This window comes from Helianthus annuus, chromosome 11, assembly GCF_002127325.2.
Source record: "Helianthus annuus cultivar XRQ/B chromosome 11, HanXRQr2.0-SUNRISE, whole genome shotgun sequence".
In the NCBI taxonomy this organism is placed as follows: Eukaryota; Viridiplantae; Streptophyta; class Magnoliopsida; order Asterales; family Asteraceae; genus Helianthus; species Helianthus annuus.
The window spans coordinates 6158692-6178404 of record NC_035443.2 but is presented as its reverse complement, the minus strand read 5'-3'; the positions used below and the strand labels follow the sequence as shown (position 1 = coordinate 6178404).

The window sequence follows — 19713 nt, the reverse complement described above, 5'->3', positions numbered from 1 at the left end:
CATCTTCGGTGCCACCTTGACGTCTTCCAGAAGCGTCTAGAAGCTTCTGGATTTGTTTGCTGATGTAGGCGCCATGTAGGACGAGGAAAGTGGTGTGGTCCCTGCCATGTGTGCATGGGATTGGGACCATACCTCTTCAATCAGATTGTAGCGTTTTTAATATGTTAAATGCAACACGCATCTAGCATCACGAACGTAAACAAGTCGAGCCAAGCCCGAGCTCAATGAAGCTTGAGCTCGGCTCGGCTCGTTTCAAGCTCGAGGTCTAAAGCTTGAGTTCAGCTCAACTCGGACTTGGCTAGTTTATTGTTTAATTTATTTATGTATATGTAACCATAATATATATTCTTTATAGTTGCTTTTTTATCATAATGTGGAAGATCTAATGCCTTATATTGCTAACACAATGCACCAAAACCATAGAGCAATAATAAAGAAACTATAAACTGATGTCATTTCTGTTCTATTTTTTTCATTTAAAGTCATGTATAAGTCATAAAAATCATTTGAAAAAAAAATGTAACTAGTTCAAGATCACCCTTTTAATCTTTATGTCCTCTGATTCTTCGAAGCGAAACGAAGAACTACATAGAACAAGATCCTATATATAACTGCCCATCCCAACATTATGTAAACCATCAGCCATTTTTTATCGTTTTCATGATATATTTGCAGCGATCGCAGGATATCGATTCCAGTCACGTTCGTCCCAGCAAGCGTCTGCCCAAAAACGTCATCTCTCTGGTACTCGTTTATCAAAAGCCCTTCATACGGGTACGTCATTGTCGATATCTTATTCATCCATCTCCAATACTTTGGTATATCATCATTACTCAAGAAGTACCCACAAAACAAGAAGAAAAGGGCCGTAAAAGCGATAACTGCAGCATACCCGAGAATGAAGTTAGGGACAACCGAGCTCACGAACACCACAAACGAATTAGTGGAGAGTAGCGAAACGTAAAGAACGATCAAGAAGTAAACGAACGAGCCTTCGAGCTTCAATGCAAACCATGTGAGCCCCGCGTAAACCGCTGCTTGGAGTAGGAGAAACGGGAGGTAAGTGATGAGGCCTGCAATCAGGGAGGTGAGCAATAACCGAACTGTTAACTGAATCCGAACCGAAAACCGACAAAACCGAACCGAAATTAACTGAAACAGAATTAACCGAAAATCGGTTATTGGTTCTTTTTTTGTACCATCGGTTAACCGAAATTAACCGAACCAAACCATTTATATTTTCACATATTTCTAGCTTGTATACCTCCATTTCATGTATTTATACATCTGTTATATGTATTTCTAAGTAAAAAAATTAGCCTTTGTTTGGTTTGTTTATTAACCGAACCGAAAACCGACAAATTAACCGAATAAAGCGAACCAATTAACGGATGACTTCGGTTACGGTTTCGGTTAATGCTAATAACCGAACTGTTAACTTAATCTGAACCGAAAACCGACGAAACCGAACCAAATTAACCGAAAATCGGCTATCGGTTTTTTTTTTACCATCGGTTAACCGAAATTAACCGAACCGAACCATTTATATTTTCACATATTTCTAGCTTTTATACCTCCATTTCATGTATTTATACATCTGTTATATGTATTTCTAAGTAAAAAAAAAATAGCCTTTGTTTGGTTTGTTTATTAACCGAAAACCGACAGATTAACCGAATAAAGCGAACCAATTAACCGATGACTTCGGTTACAATTTCGGTTAATGCTAATAACCGAACCGAACTGTGCACACCCCTACCTGCAAAGGTGTAAGAAGAGGCTCGGTAGGCGTTATGAGACGTCTCTCGAACGAATATGAATCGTTCTTGAATAAACGCGGGGACCGCATCGTTTGATGAAAAGAAGAACAAACAAACAGTGAAAATGAAGAAACTGAGCCGGTTCGTAATCCCTTGCATAGTCCGTTCAGGGTTCTTGAACATTGTAGCCATCATGAAACCCATGATGGTTAACACCATGAGCCGCGATAGAAACAGCTCGGGTGTTCGCTTAATATTTATAAAGTTTCGGCGCATCAGAACCCATGTTTCTGTAAAGAAAGAGTTCACAAATTTGGGACCCAAATGATGGTGGTTTGAGGCATCTGCAGCCATTGATCTTGTAATGTAGTCGTCTTCGTTGACTGTATAATCGCTGCTGTACGGACTAGTTGATATGATCGATTTCATGTTTACCGATTGGGTCCATGACTTCGAGTTGCTCCACGGGCTTCTCACGCTATGATCGAATCCGTTGTCGTGTTGATGGTGTGGCGGTGTTGGTGTTACAGGAACTGGCGTTTCGTCATCGGATAGCATTGGCGGTTTCGTGCCTGTGGCGACGAATTTCGCTAACGCATCCACGCCGTATTCGGACTGATCGTATCGTTGTATCACATCAATGAGGAATTCTATAGCGTTTTCGCCTTTAGGAACTTTTCGGCCCATTCGGCCAAGATGGGGTCCCACGTCTTTTGGTGATCCTTGGTACATGAGTTGGCCGCGGGCCAGTATGATAAGGTGGTCGAGTAAAAGTAGGATTCGTGACGAAGGCTGGTGGATGGTTAGAACCACTGTGCTTCCGGTTCGTGCAATGTTGTGAACCTTTTCAATGACGCTTTGCGCGCTGGTTGAGTCCAAACCCGAAGTAGGCTCATCGAGAAAAAGCAATGACGGCCCGTGGATGATGTCTACGCCAATCGACACCCTTCGCCGCTCACCCCCCGACACTCCGCGAGTACCTTCATCACCTATGTAAGTGTTCCTTGCTGACTGCATAAGAAAATAACATAAGTTGAAAAAATCTTTTAAAATAATGACTTGTTACAATTTCTAAGTTGGACAAAACAAGATATTAAGATGGGTTAAGATTTTTTTTTTTTCAAAAAATATTAAATGTCACTTTTATTAAATTTTAACCAATTTAAGAGTTATCAAGTTTTTGTTTAGAAAAAAAGTTTCACAAGTACTTGCATTTTAAACAAGTTTAAGTACTTTAATATACAAAAATTAGTTTAGTGACTTTTCTAGAGTTCAGCGTGTGGTCCACAGCAACTTTTCGATTTCGACCCCTCAGGGGCGAGGCTTTGTTTTTAGTAGATTAGGGTTTTCTATTCAGAAAGGGATGGCGGCACAGTTCGTTGCTCGTCTACCTGCTATCCTTATGTAATTTGCCCTGGTGATTGGAATGAAAATCTATTCAAATTAAAATATATATATATATATATATATATATATATATATATATATATATATATATATCTATATATATTCAAAAGTTTAGTTATATGTTCTATTTTAAAACCAAAATTTATGGTTGTTTTAAATGCACCAATACTTATATTATAAAGCATTTCCTCAATGACTTCTTAAAAATTAAGAGGTACAAGAAGAAATGCTTAGTATACAACATACAAATGCATATATTAATTACATTTTGGGGGTGAATTTGTCTTTCTAACACCATCATGAATTAAATACACTTTAATATTAAAAATAAAAATGAAATAATATTAAAAAAATAATTAATTGAGAATATAATCACAATTAATTATAATAATGAAATAATAAGTTCGGTACTTAAAAGAAATTGAAAACTTGAAATGCAATTAATAAAAGAAACCTACTGGAATAAACCACAAAAGCACTCCAAAGGTCCGATTTCAATCAATATGTAATAAATTTGATCGATTAAGGAATCTCCCATCATTACTATAAATTCACCATTTCACTCAACATCAACTCCTTTGTCTGCTATTGTGCGACTTAGAACCGAAAAGAAAGAGATAAGTTGATAAGAAATTGATTTATCTTGGTGGAGAGACACTTCATACTTCAGCAAGGTACCCTCGCATGACTATAGTATCTGGAACCATTTACCAATGTATTGTTTAATTGTTCATAAATTTATAGTATTTTTCCTTTTTGCAGCTTCATGTATATGGAGGTGTAAAGGGGTGGGTACGAGAAAAGTTATCCATTTGGAGATAAGTCTTTATTTGGCCTATTGGTATTTCCTTTTTTAATTTCTAATTGAATATTTTTTTAACATATGATGCTTTTGTGTGATTTAATTGATACTAGGAAATATTTGAGGATGTATTGTTTGACAGGATTGGGCAGCAAACTTTAAGGGCTCCGATGTTTTCAACACGCACAAGAGATTTAAATTGATTGCGTTTATCTATACAATCATATAAAACATTTCACAAGGGTTCCAACCAAATTTAAATAATTGCAACATTTTATGTTTATAGTACAACAACTCAATGAAGTTAGTAAAGGGACAAATTAGTCTTTCTACATGAGTATAAATTGATAAATACAATAAAATTGATAACTTTATAAATTAAGTATTGTTAAATACTTGATAAAGAATTAAATCATTTGACTTAATTAAACATCATCACCTTCCTCATATTTACATTGCTTTTCCGTTTCAACTTTTCCGTAACCGATGAGTTGATTGAATTTTATAATTAAACTAAATAATAAGGGTACATCAAAATATTGGGTTGTAAACGAATATGTGCTTTACTTATAAATTACTAACGGCATATGTGTGTGTATATATGGTGGATCCCAAATTTAAAATTAATATAACACTTGAAATGAGAATTATAGGAAACGTTGATAACAAAAATAAAATAAGTAAATCAAGATAATTTGTGCTAAACATCATACAAATAAGGTTACAACCTTTTTGCAATTTTATCACATAGTTGATGAACATCATATGAAATAATAATAATAATAATAATAATAATAATAATAATAATAATAATAATAATAATAATAATAATAATCAAAATATAAACAAACTTAATCAACGTTATTATGAATTTAATTATAACTATAAATGGTTTTAAAACTTTAAAGATGCTAATCAACTTGAAACGACAATTACTAAAAGGTAATGGTTTTAAAACTCAAAAGATGCTAACCAATTTAAAACGAAAATTACTAAAAGGTAATTTCATATGGTATTATCTATAATACCTAATAATTGCAACACTAATGATTAAATAATGAACTTAGTTAGAGATGGTTTAAAACTCAAAAAAATCTTCCTGCATCTTACCCCAAGTCTCATGGAATAAGGTTAAAATGATAACCATTGCATAATTAGGAACCACTTTTTAGCCCTTGGATCATATTTTGATGGTTGAGATTTTCTTGGCTTATGGTGTGGATTGAGAAGGGAATGTTGACCCGAAACACTTTCTTATCCCAACATTTTAATCTTTTATATGTAGATGATTAGCGTAAAATACAATTACAAAAGGTATTTAACTTCTATAATCATCATCTAATTTTTAAAAGTTTAGTTATATGTTCTATTTTAAAACCAAAATTTATGGTTGTTTTAAATGCACCAATACTATATTATAAAGCATTTCCTCAATGACTTCTTAAAAATTAAGAGGTACAAGAAGAAATGCTTAGTATACAACATACAAATGCATATATTAATTACATTTTGGGGGTGAATTTGTCTTTCTAACACCATCATGAATTAAATACACTTTAATATTAAAAATAAAAATGAAATAATATTAAAAAAATAATTAAATGAGAATATAATCACAATTAATTATAATAATGAAATAATAAGTTCGGTACTTAAAAGAAATTGAAAACTTGAAATGCAATTAATAAAAGAAACCTACTGGAATAAACCACAAAAGCACTCCAAAGGTCCGATTTCAATCAATATGTAATAAATTTGATCGATTAAGGAATCTCCCATCATTACTATAAATTCACCATTTCACTCAACATCAACTCCTTTGTCTGCTATTGTGCGACTTAGAACCGAAAAGAAAGAGATAAGTTGATATGAAATTGATTTATCTTGGTGGAGAGACACTTCATACTTCAGCAAGGTACCCTCGCATGACTATAGTATCTGGAACCATTTACCAATGTTTTGTTTAATTGTTCATAAATTTATAGTATTTTTCCTTTTTGCAGCTTCATGTATATGGAGGTGTAAAGGGGTGGGTACGAGAAAAGTTATCCATTTGGAGATAAGTCTTTATTTGGCCTATTGGTATTTCTTTTTTTAATTTCTAATTGAATATGTTTTTAACATATGATGCTTTTGTGTGATTTAATGGATACTAGGAAATATTTGAGGATGTATTGTTTGACAGGATTGGGCAGCAAACTTTAAGGGCTCCGATGTTTTCAACACGCACAAGAGATTTAAATTGATTGCGTTTATCTATACAATCATATAAAACATTTCACAAGGGTTCCAACCAAATTTAAATAATTGCAACATTTTATGTTTATAGTACAACAACTCAATGAAGTTAGTAAAGGGACAAATTAGTCTTTCTACATGAGTATAAATTGATAAATACAATTAAATTGATAACTTTATAAATTAAGTATTGTTAAATACTTGATAAAGAATTAAATCATTTGAATTAATTAAACATCATCACCTTCCTCATATTTACATTGTTTTTCCGTTTCAACTTTTCCGTAACCGATGAGTTGATTGAATTTTATAATTAAACTAAATAATAAGGGTACTTCAAAATATTGGGTTGTAAACGAATATGTGCTTTACTTATAAATTACTAACGGCATATGTGTGTGTATATATGGTGGATCCCAAATTTAAAATTAATATAACACTTGAAATGAGAATTATAGGAAACGTTGATAACAAAAATAAAATAAGTAAATCAAGATAATTTGTGCTAAACATCATACAAATAAGGTTACAACCTTTTTGCAATTTTATCACATAGTTGATGAACATCATATGAAATAATAATAATAATAATAATAATAATAATAATATAAACAAACTTAATCAACGTTATTATGAATTTAATTATAACTATAAATGGTTTTAAAACTTTAAAGATGCTAATCAACTTGAAACGACAATTACAAAAAGGTAATGGTTTTAAAACTCAAAAGATGCTAACCAATTTGAAACGAAAATTACTAAAAGGTAATTTCATATGGTATTATCTATAATACCTAATAATTGCAACAATAATGATTAAATAATGAACTTAGTTAGAGATGGTTTAAAACTCAAAAAAATCTTCCTGCATCTTACCCCAAGTCTCATGGAATAAGGTTAAAATGATAACCATTGCATAATTAGGAACCATTTTTTAGCCCTTGGATCATATTTTGATGGTTGAGATTTTCTTGGCTTATGGTGTGGATTGAGAAGGGAATGTTGACCCGAAACACTTTCTTATCCCAACATTTTAATCTTTTATATGTAGATGATTAGCGTAAAATACAATTACAAAAGGTATTTAACTTCTATAATCATCTAATTTTTAAATTAAATAATTGAAGGTGCACGTTGGAAAAATTTTGACCCGTTTCCTATTTAATCTAACTCTTTTTTTAGTTGCAAGCGTTCATTTTGAGTATCCCGAGGCGTAAAATAATGGACGAGACACAAGAAACCATGAGAACATCCGCCTTCCCGAGTACCCACGTGAAGGTAGAACCGTAATAGTAAAACCCATAATTGCTGGGATTTTTTTTTTTACTTTTTTTATGAAGAATTTTGTTTGTATGTTCATTCTACATGAAAAATGGTCAAAGAACCTTTATATTGCATCCATGTGTTATGGTCAAACCAGACTCATGCTGGTAACAGAGGCTACATTTTACTGAAAACCCCCACTAACAACTATGTTTTTGTATTCATATGTAACGGGTCAAATCAAATAATTTAAGATAAAAGCGAATTGGTTATTAAAAGTTAGCTAAAGTGTAATTTAAAAGTGTTTAAAGTCCTACATTGTTTATTTGTAAAAGGTAGCTTATTAATGTATTCATATTTGTTACAATGGGTACAAATGTTTGTCGGTCAACCTGACCCGACCCGTTTCAACCAGTTCTAAAACAACACAACTGTGCTTTCCAATGACTGTTAAAGATTTTACGGGCTGTCAGAATTTGATGGGAAGAAGTGGAGCTGTCGCCAGAGGCTTTCTGACCACAATGCCCGTCGCCGAAAGCCACAAAAAGAAAACGAAACTATCCACTTTAACTCAAGAAGTAACCGTATGCAGACTCATGCTGGTAACAGAGGCTACATTTTACTAAAAACCCCCACTAACAACTATGTTTTTGTATTCATATGTAACGGGTCAAATCAAATAATTTAAGATAAAAGCGAATTGGTTATTAAAAGTTAGCTAAAGTGTAATTTAAAAGTGTTTAAAGTCCTACATTGTTTATTTGTAAAAGGTAGCTTATTAATGTATTCATATTTGTTACAATGGGTACAAATGTTTGTCGGTCAACCTGACCCAACCCGTTTCAACCCGTTCTAAAACAACACAACTGTGCTTTCCAATGACTGTTAAAGATTTTACGGGCTGTCAGAATTTGATGGGAAGAAGTGGAGCTGTCGCCAGAGGCTTTCTGACCACAATGCCCGTCGCCGAAAGCCACAAAAAGAAAAAGAAACTATCCACTTTAACTCAAGAAGTCAATCTTCATCATTTTATGGTATTCAAATTATTCAGGAGCCAATTTCTTATCATAACTTATTCTCAGTTCTTTTATAACTTATTATGCTTTTGTATTTGCAGATGGGCAACATCAAATACGTTTTGTGCCTAACAATGTTCCTGATCTGGTTCAAACCGAACCTGCTTTGAACTCTATTTGGGAAACCACACGCAATTCCCAGCACACAGCCGGTGTTTTTCATCAAGGTTTGTTTTCCTAATTACTCTACAAACAGTAGTTTTGATAAATTATCGTACAGTTAGTTAAAACCTTAAAACCGAGGAGTTTCAAGGCCACAAGGAATGGCTGGTACGAATTTTTTCCATTTTTAGTAATATCAATAAGTAAACAAATGCCAATCATTAAAGTATATTAGATAACTAAAAAAGCCGATGGCGTCTTAGGTTAGTGGTATCACGTGTTTTTATTCTTATTAAAGTGGTACGGGTTCAAGTCTAACAAAAAAGGCAATAGTGTCCGTCTTATTGAGTCATTTTGATTTTAAATTTCAATGTTCATATGATTTCAATGGTTTGGTTTCATATAGTTACTGCTATTGAAATTTCCAATAATTAATGTTCATGGACTGATTATTCTCAGTGATCCATATGAGACTTTGGTCCCTACATATTTATACAACGTAATTTCTTTTTGTTTCTCTCACCGGCTTATTGGTTTTCTTATGCTTTATATGGGATTGGAATTCATGGGCTTTACATGAATGTTTTTTTAAAATCAATTATAAAAGTTGGTGTTTGCAGCTGTGTATTTTTCTGATAGATCTGAAGTCCAATGTCTGTATCGCTGGAAAAAGGTTCTTAATTCAGAACTTATTAAAGGTCCATAGACTCATGAGGTTTTCACCACATCCCCTCCTACTCTTTGACACGTTTGATCAAAACAGCTTTTATGGTCTCTTATTATTATTATTATTATTATTATTATTATTATTATTATTATTATTATTATTATTATTATTATTATTATTATTTTCGCTGTAGGAGGATGAAAAAGTCCTTGAGCTGGTGAAAACATATGGATGGGCCCACAAAATGGTCTCTCATAACACAGTCTCTTCTCAGTCGTATTGGTAAGCAGTGTCGTGAAAGGTACACGATTTGTGTATAAATCTAAATTCTTGCGAGATGTGAATTAACTATTAAAGGGATTAATAGTTTGTCTAGCAAACTTCTTCAATTGGAAAAAAACAAACATTCTACATTAGTAATGCAATATGAGCGATCTAAATGTGTGATTATTTAGGAGTTGGAGAGCTTAAAGAAGGTGTTATGATAGAGCGAGTTAAACGGTTCTCCTACTCTATTAGTTATTTTATATATGTATTAACAAATAAAAATAAAGGAACTTTCTATCAAAAGGTTCACCAACGGTTTGTTGGATGTTTGATTTGTACATATATATACTCACTATTATTGTTTATAGATGTACTCACGGTTTGTTGGATGTTTGGTTTGTTTACAACGGCTTTGATGTTTTAGCGACACATGTTAGGATCAAGACCAATGCACGAAGATGGCCTTCACATGTCCGGACATGTAAAACAAGTCGTTCTTGCAAGAACTTAAAACATATACGAAAGCTGTTGTTCGATCCTTCTTTTTGTATGTGTGGATCTCTATTCAGACATCTGAATAACATGCACATGTGTTTTGGGATAGAAAAGAGTACAACTTTTGTAGTAGTTTTGATTATCAATATAAAAGAACTGGAAAATGGAACAATTATAGCATCAACTATATTAGTTTCTACATTTGAAAGGGGAAGTTTGACACGAAAAGTCGTAACTATTTTTCAAATTTAGGTTAGTGAAGAGTGTAGAATAAAACGATTGATGAACTAACACTAACAGAGAACGAGCAGAATGGTGTAAATTGTCGACTCCGACGTAATGCTCTGCTACAAATAAACATCGTCTACAAAGAAACTTTTAACAACCTGAACCCAGCGGGTCACCCGGAGTAAACGGTTCATAGGTTAAATTATATTCTTCCCCTGTACAGAAACTTTTAGGACAAGCTGGCGATAGATGTTTCAAGTCGGATCGTTATACTTACGCATGGAATACTCTGTTTACTAATATAATTAAATAACACGCTGCTCAGGTTAGTAGTCATCTCGCAGGTTAGTTTGTCAAGCACTGTCAAACGTCTTATCACGAACAAACAATAGCTATTATGCATGCCGTGCATCGCACGGGCTTTTTCCCTAGTATATAAATAAAAAAAAGTGACTTTTTAGTTTATATTTTACATGTTTAGAGACTTTAATATACCAAACTTAGGTTGAGGGATTTTTTCCGTGAAAAATAAGAAAGTATACTGGTTTTTTATGAATTTGTGTGCTTACAATTAACCCGAGTTGTTCGATCAAAGTCTCGACACGCTGCTTCTTCTCCGCCTTTGGAATCGACCCTAACCGAAAATCAGCAGCAAACATCAACGTTTCATAAACCGTTAGCATCGAAAAGAGCCTATCATCCTGCATTATATAAGCCGAACTTCTCTTAATCAAGCTCGGGCTCATCTCGGCCCCATCAAACACAACCTTACCCTTAAGGCTACCACTCGCAATGCGCCCAGCTAGTGCATCAAGAAAAGTAGATTTCCCCGCACCACTAGGACCCATAACCGCGGTAACACACCCTTTCGGCGAATACCCACTAATTCTATTCAGCAAGTCAACTTCTTGACTCACCCACTTCCCGTCGTCGGTCTTCTTTTTCTTGACCACCGTATACGTTAGGTTCTCGAACTCTAACCTGCCCGTGAAGCCCGTCGGCTTCACCATATCGATCACCGTCTCGTGACATGTGTTTTGACTCATTTGGTTTGAGTTTAGAGCTTAGAGTTTTGGGTTTGTTACAAATGTTGTTTCCATGAAGTTGGGAATGGAATTTAAGTAGGAAAATAGTTAGTTAATTAAAGTTAAATGTCATTTTCGTCCCTGTGGTTTGGGTCATTTTGTCAGTTTAGTCCAAAGGTTTTATTTTTCGCCTGTGGGTCCAAAAAGGTTTCACTGTTGTCATTTTAGTCCACTGGGTTAACTTCATCCATTTTTTTTGTTAACGAGGAGGGCAATTCGGTCATTTTATATGACCGAATTGCCTTTCTCGTTAACAGAAAAAATGGATGAAGTTAACCCAGTGGACTAAAATGGCAACGGTGAAACCTTTTTGGACCCACAGGCGAAAAATGAAACTTTTGAACTAAACTGGCAAAATGAACCAAACCACAGGGACTAAAATGGCATTTAACTCATTAATTTATTTAAATGTTGTGACAGTTGAAGTGGCGACAGTTACAATGATGGTGTGGTACAATCGTACAAGTTTCATTGTGTTGTGAGTTTTGTAGACATCGAAGCAAATGAATAGACTGTTCTTGTTTTCTACGTCTTTTTATTTTGTCCCTCAAATTTTCTGGAAATTTACTCTAGTCTTAACAGTTTATTAACTAAATTTTGGAAGTCTGATGTTGATTTTACTATAATAATATGACCGAAAGAATCGAATCGAATCTAAATAATCGACAAAATAAGAAATTGATGGTTCGGTTTTAGTTTTTTGTGATAACTAGTTTTTTCGGTTCGATTTTGGTTAAACTCAAAAAACGTAGAGCTGAATACAGTTTTAATTCAATAGTTTGATTTTCGTATCAATTATAGTTCAGTCCAGTATTCCCATCATGGTTTGCTATTAACCTTATATTAAAGGACCAAACTATCCGCAGATTGTATATGTTACTTAGTCAATTAACTAAGGGGTTGTTTTTGTTTTAGTTCTTAATGGTTCAGAATTCTTATTCTTACTGGTTTAGCACTTAATGGTTTAGGCTGTTTGTTTCGCGAGTAAATGTCTGAATGGTTAAGACACTTGTCTCTGAATGGTTAAGCATTATACTGAGTCTGAATGGTTAAGACCTCTCATCTGAATTGGTTAGACATTTGCCTCTGAACGATTAAGAGTATACTGACTCTTAACGGTTAAGATCTTTTACTAGTTCAGCACTTACCTATTCAGAAGTTGTCAAACAACCCCTAAATCTTTGATACCACTTAAAGATAAAATATAGGTGTCTTTTATCTATCCAAGTGATAGAGGGTTCAAATCCTGCATAAATATAAGTGGATGATAGAAATATTTAAGAGTAGGTTTAGTTTACAGTTAATAAAAAAGTTATAATCTAAACAAGTCTATACAAATACACCTTCTTAGTAGTTTGTGCATGTTAATATGTTATAACCGAATGTCAGTGTCAATCATCATTTGTGATCTTGGCCGCTCATTTTGATCTGAAACGTAACTTAACAGCATTGGTGGGGTTCACTCGGGTTAGAGCTTTTGGAGATGCATAAATTCATAAAGTTGGGGGGTCCGAGAGAAGGAAGATTTTCAAGGGGTTGTTTGAAGGATATGGAAAGCTAGGAATGAGAAACTCTTTTTCTAATAGCGATCAATGTTAACTAGTTTGACCAATTTTGACTTTTTATAGATTTTTTACTTTCCTTCAATGTAGATTAAAAATTTTTGTCTCATTTTGACCAATTTTGACTGATTTTCAATATAAAAAAAGTATATGACACCCCTACTTGAAGCATAGTTATAAACCAAGAAACTCCATTTCTATACCACCAATAAATTTAAACACACAACATCAATGTGCTAGAGTATACACTTTGATGCATCATCACATAACAATCGACACGATATGCTCGATATCATCAACCAACAATGTATGATCACCCAAAGGCAATATCGATCTTCCATATTCGTTAACAATACTAAGATGCTTGCATGAATCTACTAAGATCGTCGTTTTAGTATCCTTATATGAAAAAGTATGCACGCGTTCAAACTCAACAAGTTGTCTCAACGGTGCGCCTTTAAAAGAGCCCGGGGCTCTGGCAAACACCATCACGACCGCACCACCATCAAACGGGCCATGGTTTGTGACCGAGATTTCCACCTGAAACCTCAATGAATCACAGTGTTGTTCTTCAAGTTCATCCACATAAAGATAGTTGTGTAAACCTTTTTTTCTTTGTAATATGTTGTTGAATTTGGTTTTTAGAGATTTTATTACTTTAAGGTTGTTCGGTGCGGAGAGGATGTTGTAGGTGTAATTCGAGTAACTTAAACCATGCCCGAATCCATAAACTACGTCACCCGTGTAGAAACGATACGTTCTACCCGGATAATTACGAGACGGATCGGGTCTCATGTTCATGTTGTTCATCGGTACTTTCGTGAAAGATTCGGGATACCACGTCACGGGCAGCTTTCCACTCGGATTGTGATCTCCAAACACGATCTCCGCAAGTGCTCTGCCGCCAGCTTCTCCGGGGTACCCGACCCATATGATGCTAGCGACCCGCGGGTCGCTTTGAGCAAACGATACGTCAAGTGGCCCGCCGCCTGTGAGTACTAAAACTATGGGCTTTTTACTTGTGGCGGCAACGGTGGTAACGAGAGCTGTTTGGTAACCTGGTAAAAGAAGACTAAACCTGTCGTGATCTTCGGTTTCTTGAGTCAAATCCAGACCCGCCACCACGATTACGAAATCGGCCTGTTTGGAAATAGAAACCGCTTCCGCAAATCCAGCATTGGAAGTGCACGCAACGTCTAGACAACCCGATGAAAAGGCTGTTTTCGTTACGTATCGTTTTAGGCCTTCGGCTATGCTTGTTGGACTGCATGGAACTCCTACAGATGAACAAATTCGACAAAGATTCATGACTTCGAATTCTTTATAACGAGGAAATTTCATATATACCCCTACAAACTTGCAAAATATCATACATACGATATACCCGTTCAAATTATAAATATCATATATACCCTTACAAAGTAGTTGAAATATCATATATAATTATATACCCAACTCATTAAAAACAATTTAAAAATGACAAATTTTACCCTTATTTTTTCTAAAACTTTGAAATCTTATATATGACCTTTAACTCCAAATATTATATTTACTCATTTCTAGCATTATTTTATTTAGCTTAAATAATATATGTGGAGTATACTATCGTTTATGGGTAAAAATTAAAAAAAAATAAAAATAGAAATGGATAAAATTAATTTTTGCTAAAAATGTGTTGTAGAAAAATACGAAGTTAAAAGATGAACATATATGAAAGAGTTAATTACTGTTTTCGTCCCTGTGGTTTGTCAAAAATCACTATTTCAGTCCATTAGTTTATAAATTGCGATTTCAGTCCTTGTGGTTTCACCTTTGTAACCATTTCAGTCCCTATGGTTTCACTTTCGTAACCATTTCAATCCATTTATTCTGTTAGTACAAGGACTGAAATGGTTACGAGGTGGACTGAAATGGTTACGAAAGTGAAACCACAGGGACTGAAATCGCAATTTTTAAACTAATGGACTGAAATAGTGATTTTTTACAAACCACAGGGACGAAAACAGTAATTAACTCTATATGAAAACCTGAAGTTAAAAAGATAATCATTTTTTAGATTGTTTTTAATAAATTGGGTATATCTAATATTTTAACTACTTTGTAAGGGCATATATGATATTTTTAGTTTTGGTTGGGTATATATGAAATTTTTAAATTTTGTAACGGTATATATGAAATTAATCCTTCTAATTATTCAGTTTCCATATAATCAAATTAAAAAAACTTCAAACCTGTGTATCCACCACCCAAAGCATCAGTAGCATTAGCCATTGGACCGATAACGGCTAACGATGAAACCGCATTCTTTCGCAAGGGTAGGAACTTGTTATCGTTCTTCAAAAGCACGACGCCTTGTCTAACTGCTTCGAGAGCCAAATTCTTGTGATCTGAAGTGCAAACATTTGCGGGTCCCAATTTCCCGTACTTCCCTTTAAGCGGGTCCCCGTCGAAAAGTCCTAAACGAAGCTGAACCGTAAACAAATTCAAAAGCGCTTTGTCTATAACTTCTTCTTCCACTTTCCCCATGTCAACTGCATCCTTTGTGTGCCTTAACATGTATGTTCCGCAGTTAATATCGGTTCCTGCACAGTTGCTTCAACTTTCAACAATCAATGAACCAATGCGAGGCAGTTAATACAGTAAAAAATCGGATATCAGTCAAGGACCGATATTTGAGATATCGGTTATCGCAGTGGGATATCAGTAATTTTAATATCACGCTAAATTTATATATACATATATATATATATATATATATATATATATAGGGAGAAGATCATGCGAGAACCACCTCTTATTGCGAGAACCGCGAGAACCAATGTGAACACAACCAAAAATGCCTAAACATAGCTAAAAATCACACAAAAAACTTTTTTTTTTAATATTTTTTATATAAAAATCGCTACTTTTCGAAGCCAAAAAAAAAAAAAAATTTTTAAACAAAATTAAAAAAAAAAAAAAAATTTTTGGCCACTAAAAGTAGCGATTTGAGCATAAAAAATATTAAAAAAAATTTAGATTTTTTTTTATTTTTTTTAGATTTTTTTAGGTTTTTTGGGGGTTTAGTTTTTAGCATTTTAGCTTGAAGGGGAGGGGGGTTTAGCTATTTTAGGTTGTGTTCACATTGGTTCTCGCGGTTCTCACAATAAGGGTGGTTCTCGCATGAGCCCCTCCCTATATATATATAGAGAGAGAGAGGAAGGTTAATGTACATTACGGCTTAACGTACATCACGTACGACAGGTAATTACGCACGTTCATTTTAAAATCAAGCACGTTATAACTCAAAAATCCAAAATCACGCATGTTGAAACACAATAATCACGCATATTGAAATCAATAATCACGCATGTTATATAACAAATCACGCACGTTGTTGTATGTGATGTACGTTAAGCCGTAATGTACGTTAACCTTCCTCTATATATATATATAGCAATTTAACAAATTAACCTTTTGTAACTTGCAAAACACTAACAATTGTAGCAAGTAGGAACTGATTAAGACTTAAAACACTAACATTTAACAATTAAGACTTAAAACACTAACATTTAACAATTAAAACTTAAAACACTTAACATTTAACAATTAAGACTTAAAACACTAATAGCAGCAATAAGAAGAAAACGAATGGTAAAACTAAGAAGAAAGGTACTGATACCGGGAAAATCAGGGATATATCGGTCAAATATTAGTCACTATCGATCATAATATCGGTACTGATATTCTGACCGATATTTTGCACCGATATCTCACTAGGGGACCGATATTCAATATGTCGGTGATATATCGCGATAGTAACTACATAGTCAACGACTAATGTTTTTTATAAAGAGTTAAATGCCATTTTAGTCCCTGTGGTTTGGGTCATTTTGCCAGTTTAATCCAAAGGTTTCATTTTTCACCTATGGGTCCAAAAAGGTTTCACTGTTGCCATTTTAGTCCATTGAGTTAACTTCATCCATTTTTTCTGTTAACGAGAAGGCTAATTCGGTCATTTTATATAGCCGAATTACCCTTCTAGTTAACAGAATTACATATAAAATGACCGAATTGGCCTTCTCGTTAACAGAAAAATGGATGAAGTTAACCCAGTGGACTAAAATGGCAACGGTGAAACCTTTTTGGACCCACAGGTAAAAAATGAACCTTTGGACTAAACTGGCAAAATGGCCCAAACCACAGGGACTAAAATGGCCTTTAACTCTTTTATAAGTTAACAAAATGTGAGTTGAAAGCTCGAAAAGTACCGGCTTTTAGAGCAATGGCTACAGCATCCTCGGGGCTTTTAGTGTAGTTTTGATACTCGTATATGGTGGCCACAGCATCACAATCAGAAGTTATGTATCTGTATTTTATGCATTTAACCAGATTTCTATAAGTCTTTACAGCGGAACTTATTCAAAAAATTTATAAATTTATGGAATAGTGAATCTTGAACCCGTTAAAGCCCCATTGGGTTCGCGCTTTCTGTAACAGACTGCGATCGGCGCAAGCAGGTATTCCGTTCACCGCATTATATGAACACATCAAGCAGCTTGCTTTGCCCTCTTGAATACATCTTCTAAAAGGTGGTTCATATGTGTCTTGCATATCCTGCTTGGTTACCTGAATACATACAACTTCAATCATTTTTAAAAATACACCAACCCACCTATCACATCATACGAGCCGTATGTGTCATACTTCCTACGACCCACATGACAGAGCGACAAAAAGATCGCCCAGGTCACATGGGTTTGTCAATAGTCAAATCAGTCATTTTTGCGTCAGTCAAAGTATCATAGGGCCGTATAATACAGCCGTCATATGACCTATATAACCATTTTTCTCGACACATACGGCCTGTATGACGTATTATGAATAGTGTGTCAGTAGTTTATATTTTACAAGTTTTATATACATTGGATAATTAAACGAAATCGAACCATAACCAATGGTTAACCGAACAACAGTTAACCGACCATCGGTTATGCTTATGGTTAATACTTTTCAATTAACCGAACCCTCGGTTAACCGAACCCACGGTTAACGGACTTTGCACACCCCTAAATTATGACCTATATAAGCACTTTTCTCCGTGTCATACGACACATGACAACTTTCTCTATGCCATACAACCCGTATGCAGGGGCGTAGCTTAGTGTGAAGTGGGGGGTGCAAACAACCACCCCCCCCCTCCACACAATGTTTCCGTTACAAGTGTAAAATTTCCTATTTTTCGTCCAAAAAATTTAAAATTATGTAGGATCCCCCCCCCCCCCCCAAACCAAAAAAAAAAACAATTATTTTGCCTGAACATTTATACGATATATAAATCGGGTCACATAACCGCCCCCTCAGAACTTTTGGTCAAGCTCCGCCACTGTCAGTGGTCCCTTTTAACAGTTAACACAATCAAATAAACTTAAAAAAAAAAAAAAAAAAAAAAAAAAAAAAAAAAATCTTACAATGGCATTGAAGTTATATCTTGCATAATTCTCCCAATTCTCCAAATCATAAGCACTAAAATGCTTACAACAAGCAGACACCATCAACTCATCACCACCACCACCACCACTCAACACCCTCCTCCGGCCACCCTTCTCACCACCAACAACCTCCACCCTCCCCCCTTGAAACCCACCAACATACTCCACCGCATAAGCCCCCACCACCACCGGATCCTCCCCAGGCGTCTCCTGCCCCCTCCCCCATCTCGGATCCCTAAACACATTAATAGTCGGAGCCCAAAAAGTCAACCCAGCTTGACCCACATTATACATTGCCCGACCTTCAACCGCAATAGCCGCAGCAATCAAACCCCATAACGTCCGATTAAACGACGACGTTGTGATGATCACTTGTGGGAACCCAGTTGCTGCAACAACAGGTCCGCCGGAAAATGAAACTCCGGGGCCGTTGGAGGCGATGCCGTGGAGAGACTCCGACCACCATTCGTAGGGTGGAACACCGAGGTGGGGGATGCCGGTGTCGTTGTTGGAGAGACGGTTGATTTTGTCGGAGAGGGTTAAGAGGTTCAGGAGGGAGTGGGCCCGGGTTTGGGTTGGTAAGGTGGTGTTGCAGAATGGGTAGAGGTTGTGGGGTGGGTGGCAGGGGAATTTTGGGGGTGTTGATAGGGTGGTTGGGATGGTGGTTAGGGTGGTTAAGAGGAGGAAGATGACGGTGGTGGACATTGGGGATGTTGGTCTACGGTGGGGGTTTGATTGGGTGGAGTGGTGGTTTTGTACTTATACAAGTGGATAAAGTAGTTAACGTTGACTCTTATGTTGCTTTATATTGAGTATGTTAATCTTTAAAAAAACTTTATATTATTAACCACCTATCTTAATTAGTATCGAAACTTTATATAAACGAATTTCTATTACAATATAATGGTTCACACAAGTAACTTGAATTTATCACAAAAACAACGGGCCCATCTTAATTAGTAATACTGAAAGTACCATAATAGGTGTGTATTACAAATATTGAATACTGAAAAACATGTAATAAACAAATTTATATATTTTTAATATGAATAAAATTATGTATTACGTTACATATAACAATGTATAAATAATAATAATTTTTAGCATTGTGTATCTTTTAAATATAACTTTTATTTAAACTAAATCTCTAAGACCTCAATTCTGCTTACAAAATTCATTATTTAAGTTGTTCTTTTTCTCTTTCTCGGTAAAAAGCCTATTTTATTGATATGACATAAATTAGATTTGATATTTTTCTTAATAATTGTTATGCGAATTTAATGAATAAAT

At 34.8% G+C, this 19713-nt stretch overlaps 2 protein-coding genes across 2 annotated transcripts; both read right to left on the bottom strand.

The window, feature by feature from the left end:
* Positions 1 to 528: 528 nt before the first annotated feature.
* Positions 529 to 11351, bottom strand: LOC110887649 (ABC transporter G family member STR2). Its single transcript, XM_022135227.2, has 3 exons — positions 10875 to 11351; positions 1760 to 2771; positions 529 to 1073 (listed from the first exon to the last, which is right to left on the bottom strand). Exons 1-3 carry the CDS (start codon positions 11349 to 11351, stop codon positions 550 to 552), a joined length of 2013 nt encoding a protein of 670 aa, XP_021990919.2. The 3' UTR covers positions 529 to 549.
* Positions 11352 to 13123: 1772 nt separating this feature from the next.
* LOC110889356 (probable beta-D-xylosidase 6) lies at positions 13124 to 19177 on the bottom strand. Its single transcript, XM_022136875.2, has 5 exons — positions 18403 to 19177; positions 17394 to 17560; positions 17203 to 17300; positions 15184 to 15534; positions 13124 to 14229 (listed from the first exon to the last, which is right to left on the bottom strand). Exons 1-5 carry the CDS (start codon positions 19126 to 19128, stop codon positions 13214 to 13216), a joined length of 2358 nt encoding a protein of 785 aa, XP_021992567.1. The 5' UTR covers positions 19129 to 19177; the 3' UTR covers positions 13124 to 13213.
* Between the last annotated feature and the right edge of the window lie 536 nt (positions 19178 to 19713).